Source organism: Halyomorpha halys, unplaced genomic scaffold (assembly GCF_000696795.3).
Source record: "Halyomorpha halys isolate HHAL.00 unplaced genomic scaffold, Hhal_1.1 Scaffold2035.1, whole genome shotgun sequence".
Taxonomy (NCBI): domain Eukaryota; kingdom Metazoa; phylum Arthropoda; class Insecta; order Hemiptera; family Pentatomidae; genus Halyomorpha; species Halyomorpha halys.
Window position 1 is genome coordinate 37,822 of NW_027106422.1, and position 10,357 is coordinate 48,178.

At 31.3% G+C, this 10,357-nt stretch overlaps 1 protein-coding gene and 1 long non-coding RNA gene across 5 annotated transcripts in view; one reads left to right on the forward strand and one right to left on the reverse strand.

The window, feature by feature from the left end:
• LOC106691023 (uncharacterized) overlaps positions 1 to 7,076 on the reverse strand; it is an 18,693-nt gene extending 11,617 nt beyond the window's left edge. For 3 of the 4 annotated variants that reach the window (XM_067044788.1, XM_014436666.3, XM_014436663.3), the window contains exons 1-3: positions 6,777 to 7,076; positions 4,398 to 4,445; positions 2,536 to 2,580 (exon numbers count right to left, since the gene is read on the reverse strand). In XM_067044788.1, coding sequence (XP_066900889.1) covers positions 2,536 to 2,580; positions 4,398 to 4,445; positions 6,777 to 6,801 — 118 coding nt within the window. In that variant the 5' untranslated portion in view covers positions 6,802 to 7,076. The remainder of the gene's footprint in view (positions 1 to 2,535; positions 2,581 to 4,397; positions 4,446 to 6,776) is intronic. The other variant, XM_014436665.3, reaches the window with a different exon arrangement.
• A 1,992-nt stretch (positions 7,077 to 9,068) lies between these two features.
• Positions 9,069 to 10,111, forward strand: LOC136795148 (uncharacterized). The gene is made up of 2 exons (XR_010842713.1): positions 9,069 to 9,572; positions 9,743 to 10,111. It is a non-coding gene; the product is annotated as an uncharacterized lncRNA (long non-coding RNA).
• The last annotated feature ends 246 nt before the right edge of the window (positions 10,112 to 10,357 follow it).

Below are 10,357 nucleotides of genomic sequence, written 5' to 3' on the forward strand. Positions count from 1 at the left end.
TTGTATCTTTTTATTTTTAATTCTATCATTTTATCTTAACATAGTTTCATTTTGTATCTTTTTAGCCCTGATGAAGCCCTGCAAAGTGGGGCGAAACGTTGGAAAATAAAATAGTTGTAAACTGTTTTCGTTTCACTTGTGACCGCAACCCTGACCATCTTCCTATATATCAATTTTTACGGTCAACTATTTATACATATAAAAAAAGGAAATAGTTAACTATTAATGTGCCGATGTTTCGCTCCACTTTCCAAAGCTTCATCGGAGCTAAAAAAGATAAAAACAACTCAAAATATTTAAAACATTTTTCTTTCTTTGGTACGTATTCTATCATTTAACCACTCTGTGAGTACACTTCTTCTCTTTTGATATTTTTTAACTGGAACAGGTGGGAGGTTCTGATTTCTTCTTTACTTATTTATTATTATTAATGTTATTTATTCTGTCATGACATTTATTTATTCTCAACTTGTTTCCTTAATTTTTCATCTTTAAGTGTGTTAATTTTTTTTTAATTTCTCACATCTACTTTTCTATTTTTATGAGCTATTACGTCTCCTGTTGATTTAAAATTTAATAATTTACATGATTTGTTTTATAAATACTTATTGTCTAATTTTTACTATAACTATTTTTATTTCTTCTTTTTGTATAATTTTTTTTTTCACTTATATTAACTTAATTTTTAGCCCTACCTAGTTTAATTTTTTGTATATTATTATCTTACTAGGTCAAAATATTTTTAGTTGCTTTAGTATCTTTTATAGCCCTGATGAAGCTCTACAAAATGGGGCGGAATTCCTATATAAATAATTATATAGGAAGATGGTCAGGGTTGCGGTCACAAGTGAAATGAAAATAGTTTACAACTATTTTCGTTTCACTATTGACCGCAACCCTGACCATCTTCCTATATATCAATTTTTACGGTCAACTATATATACATATATATATAAATAATTGTTAACTATTTTTTGTTCCTTTTTTTAACCACACTCCCGACCATCTCCTCAATATTTTGAAAAATACAGTCAATCATTTATACATATAATTTAATTTATTTATATTCATGCCAATTTCACATCATTTAACATGTATTCAAATGAGGATTCAGAATGAATACGAGAAAAAATTAACTTATAAAATAAAAATTGATGTCGATAACAGGAATTGGACACATTTTTGCGATTGTTTTATTTATATAGATAATCTCTATGGATTGATTTAAGATACATAAAGAGCAAAACACATGATTTAGAAATTCTTCCAGCAGTAGTTACAACAGAATTACAGTAGTCTTCTAGACACAAGTTTATGACAAACACTCTGATATGATTTGCTCAAACAGTACTTCACTTATTTATTGTATTTCATTATTTGAATGACGTAATTAGTGTCAATATATTGTTTAAAATTAGTTCATAAAGCTCTGTCTAAGTATCATACAGGGATGGTTTAATTGTAGATGAAGATGTTCAAAATTAAACATGTAGCTAAAATATAAATCAATAACTTTTTTTTTCCCCAGATAATCAAGAAATATTTTACCAAAAAGCAAAAATGGATCCTGTTAAAGCCACCTCAAATCGACTATGTCTTTTTGTTGGAAGGCTTTAAACAAATAACTAGCTAGTTCGAATATAAACATTTTTGAAAACTTAAACTAAAATAAACAAAAGATGACTAAAACAATGCATGACTAAAAGTAAAAATAACACCTTAAACAAAATAAAACTACCTAAATAAATTATAAAGAAGAAAATAAAATAATTTACAAAAAAATAAATGAATACTGCTCAACGAAAAATTGATCCACTACGATAGGTCAGAGGAAGAGTGCTGCAGAGATGTCTAGGTCGCAGCTCTGTAGCTAAATACACAGCTGCAATTTTAAACTGGTCTAAAGTTGGTGCAACGGCTCATAAACAATCGAAATGTCCCAAAAGCCAAGATGTCCACATTGGCACTTGACAGGGTCAAGTTATTTTAATGTATTAGGCGAGCTGACTAATTAACAAAAATTAATATTCAAGTCGAAACGCAGATAAGGTCTGGTTTAGGAATGTAATGTCTGTTAATGCACTCAAAATGTTCAAACTATTAAATTATAAACGCAGACAGGGCTGCTTAGACGCTATCACCACTAATTAGCCGGAACTCCACTAAAAACGGAGATGGTTGTTAAATGTAACTAAATTAAACATTAATACAACTCAAATACTATTTACAAATAATCTACAAGATAATTATATATTATGGTGTTAACAGATTCAACTAGAACAAACTTTATGTTTTTAACACTAACAAAAGAAGTAACAAACAACCCAAGAGTAAAGCTCACTAGTAAATGAACATAAACACAATGAAAAATCAAACAATTCAAAAAGATTAATAACGATCAAATTTAGAATGGCCTACTTTGTATAGGTGCGACCCCTTTCATGGGTTAATAAAATACAATATAGGTGTGTCCCCCGTCACGGGTTAATAAAATACAAAGAGGTGCGACCCCCGTCACGGGTCAATATAACTCACCTTTGTCCAGTTGAAGCAGTTCTTGTTTCACTTGGCTAAGTCTATCTGCCAAAATGAGAATAATAATTAAGAGAAGCCAAGAAAAGAAAATATCTTATAATATGTGATTTGATTCAATTTTAACTCGATAAAAAATTTCTTTTTGTTACTTTTAGGGATAAGTAAGGACTCTTCTAATCACTGAACATTTGGTGAATGTTATTTCATTTAATATTTTATATTAGTAACTGTCTCATAATGTCTATTGAAAAATAAAAATTTATGTGCGGTTTTCAAAACCTTAAACACAAAAAAATTATTTTGTAATATACCAGGTGATTTTGGTTGATTTATAAAGAATAGAATGAATAATAATGATTACTTAGGCGTTGATAGTTGCAGTGCCAGTTAATGTCTAGTATCTCTTGGTTCATAAAAAATAGAAAATGGGGCAAGGTCTATTGGATAAGTGGAATGAAAGAATAATTGAACTTGATGTAGACTTATATAGAAATCTTGAAGGTTTTAAATCTCCAGAGATGAATACAAAATTAAATTGAGAGAAATGATTGACAATGAATACCATGGCAAGTTAGTATGTGGAATGAACATAAAAGCAAGTAAGCCACTGAAAGGTGCAGCAGAATAACAGACTAAGGGCTTAGGGCTTATCAATAACAGACTAAGGGCTTAGGGCTTATCAATAACAGACTAAGGGCTTAGGGCTTATCAATAACAGAGGGCTTAGGGCTTATCAATAACAGACTAAGGGCTTAGGGCTTATCAATAACAGACTAAGGGCTTAGGGCTTATCAATAACAGACTAAGGGCTTATCGTTCCAGTAGTAGTGAGAGCAAACGAATGGGCAAATTCAGGAGGCTGTGGTTTGGATGTTTTATAATTTATGAACTTTCTGAAAATGGAACAGTCACATAATGTGAACGAGATTTAGAAATAATTAAGGAAAACCCCAAAAGATTTTGGGTTTGAAAAACATAACATCTATACAAATAATGTTTCAATGTCATAAGAAACCAAAGTAACACATAATAAAGCCAGACTTGAGCAGTCTGAACATTCGTACTTCACCCATAATTAATGTAATGGACTTGTTTGTGCTTATGCTGCTATGAAAACATTTATGAGAAAATAATTTACCGCTCAAAGTGGCAACAATAGGAGCATAATTGCTACTATTTCCTATCATTGATACAATGTTAATAACAAACTAAAAAAACAAAAAATAAAGTCTGATTTCAGCAGCCTCAAATCAGCATAGGAAATACAGAAATGGAACAAAAGAGACCATTAACATTAACACTTCACTCATAATTAGTGTAATGGTATTGCTATTCGTACTTATGTTCCTATTGAAACATTAATTGTGACATAATTTACAGCTGAAAGAAGCAACAAGGAGCTATATCTGAGAGGCTCACGAGCAGATTAGCAAGCCTTTGTAAATATGAAGCCAATGGGTACATTTGGATTTCTATTAGGACTGAATCTTTTTCAAAAAATTTAAAACAAAAATTATATTAATTTATCATTGTAAATATAAATAATTTACCATATAATTTTGTATTATGAAAAAGATGGTCAGGGAGTGCGGTCAAAAGAGAACAAAAATAGTTAACAACAATTTGCCAATGTTTCGCCCCACTTTGTAGAGTTTTATCAGGGCTGTTCAAGTTGAGACAAAATAAAAGAAAGTCTAGAAAGCTCTCAACTAGAACAGCCCTGATAAAACTAGCTGACAGATAGCCCACCAAGTGGGGCGAAACATCGGCAACTAGATAGTTGTTAACAATTTTTGTTCTCTTTTGACCGCAATCCTAACCATCTTCTTCATGATTTTATATTAAGTCAATTTTATCCTCACCATAATCACTCTCCAATCCCTCTTCTTCTTTGATAATAATTGTTGATACTGCAACATATTCCAATAATATATTAATTTATTAATAATGTTAATTAATTTTCATTGATAACTCTATTCCGTTATATAATACTTTGTTAACACTTGTGAATGAAACAAGAAATACTCATTATTAAGAAAATCAATTGTGGTATGAATAAATTAAAGGGTAATAAAAAAAGTAACAATTTTAAGAGAAGTGGAATAAGAGCAACATTTAATCAAGGCAAATATAAATAAAAAATTATAAACATTACCAATAATAATTTTTTTATAAGACTGAAAATAGTCCAAGAAACACAGTAAATAAACAAAAAGCTTAGATAGTCTGATTTTTGGTAATGTTTGGGCTGGCATTAAAAATCCCAATTTTCATCCTCGGCACAACACCAAAAGTTACTTTTAAGTTTATTTAAGAAGAATAGCAAAACATTTGTTAATTCTTTACTCCATGCTCAATATTTCTTTCTAAAGTAGAGCACTTATTAATACTGAGTTTTTGCCGTATTAATCAGAGTTTAACTAAGTTATGCTTTAAAAGCCACAATCAAACGGTTTTTAGGAATAGTTTTACAGACGAGTTTCCCGATAAACTGTGTTAGGTGTCCACTGAGATAAAATTATATATTGGAGAGGAAAACCCTACAGATGTCACTGTTAATGATAGAAAATAATATAACATAGATGTACTAAGTTCTCTAATATTGGTATAAATTTAAAACTAAACAAAAATTGGACATAATAATAAAGTTAGAGCCTATTAAAATCAAAATACTAAAACCTGAGATAATTATTAGTTGCAATCTTATTCATTTTAACAAACTTGCATAAAGAATGTCAAGAGCAGGTTATATATTATTAACCATTCTTTAATTTTAATTAAATGATAAAACAATTTTAAACTATATGTGTCTAAATGATTTCAAAATGGAAATTGAAAAAATGACAGATATGAGGATGCAATGGTGCATGAGTAAAGGATAATGTCCCAAAGTATTGTACAAGCAAAATATAGAATAGTTTATATCCTATTTGGAACTTCTCCCACCTCAACAATTTGAAAAAGATAAAACTGGGTTTTGAGTAAAAAATAAATCAATTTCTTAAATTTCACAAAGCACCTTATTAAGAGGAGAAGATGGTCAGTGAGTTCGGTCAGCAGAAAAAACACAAATAAACAAACAAATTATTTATTTGTGCCGACATTTCGATATAATTTTCAGGTCTTCATCAGGGCTATAAAAACAAAAAGACAAGAACCATCATTCAGAGAGGAAACCAAAATAATAAATAAATAATAGAATACAAATTGTGGAAATATGCATAATAATGAAATGAAAATATAAATTATGAAATTAACTATGGACAAAGACAGTAGTAGATCGATAACATTATTATTTAGGTACATACAAATGTGATTAATGAATAAATGATACAGTCGGTAAGAATGTTATATTGATGAGAAACATTAAAAACCTTATGAGTAATTTATGTTTAATTAAATTTATAACACATTTATGAGTAACATTAAAAACCTTTTAATGTTACTCATCAATATAACATTCTTATCCACTGTATCATTTATTTATTACTCAAATTTATATGTATATAAATAATAATGTTATCAATCTACTACTGTCTTTGTCCATAGTTATTAATCAACTAATTTATATTTATATTTCATTATTATGTACATTTCTAAATTTTTTAGTCTATTATTTATTTTATTTTATTTATTTATTCTTTTTTTTCCCCTCTCTGAATGATGGTTTTTGTCTTTTCGTTTTTACAACCCTGATGAAGGCCTGAAAATCAGGTCAAAACGTCGGCACAAATAAATAATTCGTTTGTTTATTTTTGTTTTTTCTGTTGACCGCACCCCCGACCATCTCCTCTTATATATCTACGGTCAACTATCTTCACATCATTATGAAAGCACCTTATTAAATTTGTACTAAAGTAAGTACCTTAAAATGTGTACCTAATTTTAAGTGCAGGTGATTTAAAGGCTACATTTAAAATTAAACTACACATAAATTAAAGTTACATTACAAGAAGCCATTTTTAAAATTTGACATTTTGTCCCAGTCGGACTATTCAAATAGGATAAAAATTAGCTAATATTAAAGATCGATTAATGTACATAAGGAGTTTAAGAAAATCTTTAAAAAATGTAAAACCGAATATAATTAAACTAAAGAGGAACTACCAGTATGCCAATTTTATCAAGAAATTACTGTAACATCCAGGTATACAGCTGTTTTAAATATATGATTACAGTTTTGTAAAACTTCTCATTTTTACAAGACTTTGCAACATTAAAAGTAATAAAAAAAAACCTACATGAAGTATAGGTTTCATCAGCCATTTCTTTTGGTATAGAAATCACCAAGTACCAAAATTACTTGTGTCTGAAGAAAATTAATAGGATACTCAATTAAATGTAAATAGAAGTACAAATAGGAACTGGCTAAATCCACTATATTTAGATATCACACAAATATCAGTAATATTTGTGATAACCAATCCGACAATTAATAATAAAATGTATTAATAACAAAACTGTGAAATAATAAAAGGCACGGCATGCTTTTAATAAAAGAAGGAAATGTTTTAATCAATATACAAGCCAACTCCCCCCTCCAAGATAACAACTCAGGAGTAACCTTCCTTTAATCATAGCGCCTATCAACAGTTACAGCTTGTTCATGAACGAGCCGATTCAAACGAATAAATGTAAAACTCATACAGCAATTTTTTGGAAAAATATTGTTAATAATTTATTTAATACAGTTTAACTAATAATAATGAAAATAAATAGTATCCCGCATATATTTTTAGAAATGAAGGATATGGAATACTAGTACAACCTGCTCAATAACAAAATTTAATAATTTATCATTCAAAATAATTATTAAACTAATTATAACAAGTTACTTCATTTCCAGCTAATGTTTTCCTTCTAATATACAATTCCTTCCTCAAATGGGCCAACTATCCCAAACCATGGTTTAGGATAATAGCGACGATGTTCACATCTTCTCATTCGACCTTATTTTTTATAATGTTCGTTCCTGGTAATTTCTGACACAGGTAGGGCATCGTTTTTTTTTTTTTTTTCTAACCTCCGATTTTATTTATTAAAAACTAATACAATTATATATACTACTTAAAACTAAGGATTATATATACTAATTACACTTTATCTTGTTTTGCCTTGTGGCATTATAAGATGTTACAAGCTGGGTCCGCTGAAGGCGGTTTTACACGAGTGGCTGTACTGCCAGGGGCTAACAAGGAATGGGGAGGGGCCATTCCGGCTGGTTGTGTTGAGGTGTGGGTGACTTCAGGCTGCAGAGCCAGAAGTCCTTCCCTCGGCGAGGACGTCGACCAAGGGGACCGTGCTTTGCCACCTCCCAGGTCTTGGGAACAGGAATAGGGGATTGGCACAGGCTTTCAGCCCATCAAAGAATTTTATGTGCCTACGGCCTATGAATTCCGGCACAGAAGGGAGTTTGAGCTCCTCTCTGATAACACTATTCCTGGCCCTTTGGAGTGAGGTTCCTCTGACTATTCGCCGAAGGAGGGAATTCTGGAAGCTCTGCAGTTGGGTTAACGTGGTCCGGAAGAGGTGCCGCATGAGTGGTGCGCCATGGAGAAGAGTCGGACGTATGACGGCCTTGTAGATCTGCAGCTTGAGGCGGAGTGAGATCTGCTGTGAGGTAAGCAGGTGACAGAGTCTATACGACTTCTGGCGGGCTAGCTTAAGCCTCTTCCTGGCGTGATTGGAGAAGGTGAGGTGCCTGTCAAGAGTCACGCCGAGGTAGAGGATGCTAGTAGAGAGTTTCCGACCTTCCACAACGAACTGCTGGGGTAGGGCATCTATAGAGTACCACCCTATTATACCTTTGGTGGGGGGTTAAGTTTTCATTTCATGGAACCAACACAGAAATGAATGGCGCCGCACAGTGGTGAGAATCTGCCGTTTTTTGCAAAAAACTCCAAGTTGTTCAAATCATCTGTAATTCTCATGGATTCCTATGTTATTAAGGGTGCTGAATGGAATACATTCATTTTAAATTTTGATAATATTTTCAGGTCTAAAAATAGAAATCTTAACATTTCTATCATTAAAATATTTTTTCCCTATAAATAACATGTTATTCTGATCTATAGAAGTTAATTTTATTATTGTTCTCACCTTTTATTGGTTACATCTTCCAAGAAGGCCCCTAACTTCATACGTCTAATGGTCTCTTCACAAAAGATAATAAAGCTCATTTTTTCTGATCTATCAAAAATATGCTAAAACGAATTTTCCCAGTATTAAATTGGAAGTGGCCGAAGAAATTTAGGGGAAAAAAATATTTCAAGGAACAAACCTACTTTTGAAAAACAACAATTTGTACACTCAGCTTTCATTGGTATTCATTGGCATTTCATTGGTTAGTAATTGTGATAAGGCCCCTCCTAATGGTTCAGAAAGATGATGTTCACAGAATGCTAGATTATTCGAGAATGTTAGGTGTGTTATATTTTTAAATAAAGAAATAATTATACCTAAATAATTAGACCTATTATAATGTGGCTTTTCCTCCAAAACAGTGGTGGATTGGTCAAATTTTTTTGGGAGATTTGTCTAGACTCACTAGTGATGTGGGACCATTAGTGGTCCAGGAGTAGGGTAGAAATTGATGAGAAGAAGTTTGGAAAACGGAAAAACAACCGGGGGAGGGAAGTCAAAGGATCATGGATCTTCGGTGGGATTGAAAGAGTGAGGAAGAGGTGTTTTTTTGAAACCGTCCCTGATTGCTCGGCTAACTCCCTCATGGAAGACCATCATTTCAGACCTATGGAGAGGATATTATATATCTAATCCACCACCAACAGTATCAACATCTGACAGTAAATCATAGTATTAATTTTTTAAACCCGGATGATAAAAGAATTCATATCCAAAATATTGAGAGGACGTGGGGTGAGGGACGCTGTAATATCCCACAATTCGGAAGGAATAAAAACAACAATGCTGGATACCTGGCTGAGTTTTATTGGAAATCGAGGGTCGATTTAAACTCCCGCTTCCATCAATTCTCGATGGAGGTTGGTAGGGAATTTGATCCTTATAGCAATTAAAAGGTAAGAATTTTAATGTTATTTGGTTAGTAATAGTATGTCGATATTAACTCCTTAGTAATAATAAGGACCTGAGTTAATACTTTGTAGTGCTAAGGCAGTTAACATTTGTGTTCAATAATTCTCCAATATAGAATATCTATTGTTATATAACCTACATATTTCCATTCCAGATTTCAAACTCAACCATCATGAGAAGGGTATCTAACTCGGCCTTCCTTCACGCCACCATCCTCCATATATTTGTACAGTGAATGAATAAATATCATCAGTAGGCTATGAATTCAAAGGCGAGAATTATGTCAAAAGAATTAATGAAGTACAAATTTGTGATATATTGTTGAATTAAAAGTCAATAAGTTTTGTTTTGGCCATAGAAACTGACATACTCAATTTTGTTGTCAAAGTCTTTAATATGATGTCTCTAATTAATAACTAGATTTAATTTAAAGGAGTGTTTGTTTAAATAATTGTCAGAACTTATACAATATGTTGATTGTAGTAGACATGTAATTATTTAAATAAAGGAATAGTTCATGGTTTTCCCCGTTATTTATTCACATATTTAAATACAATTCTATGCTTTAAACCTAATACATATTCCCTCTTTAAGAAATATAAAATGTAAAATTATGAGAAGATTGTTGACCCTCTATGATATATATGAGGTGAAGATGGTTAGGGGGTGCACTAATATGCTATTTATTTAATTAATATAACAATCAGGCAGTCCGCTAATTGTCAATTTTGTATTTGACAGGTGTGGGTATAAATGAAAAGATGAAAAA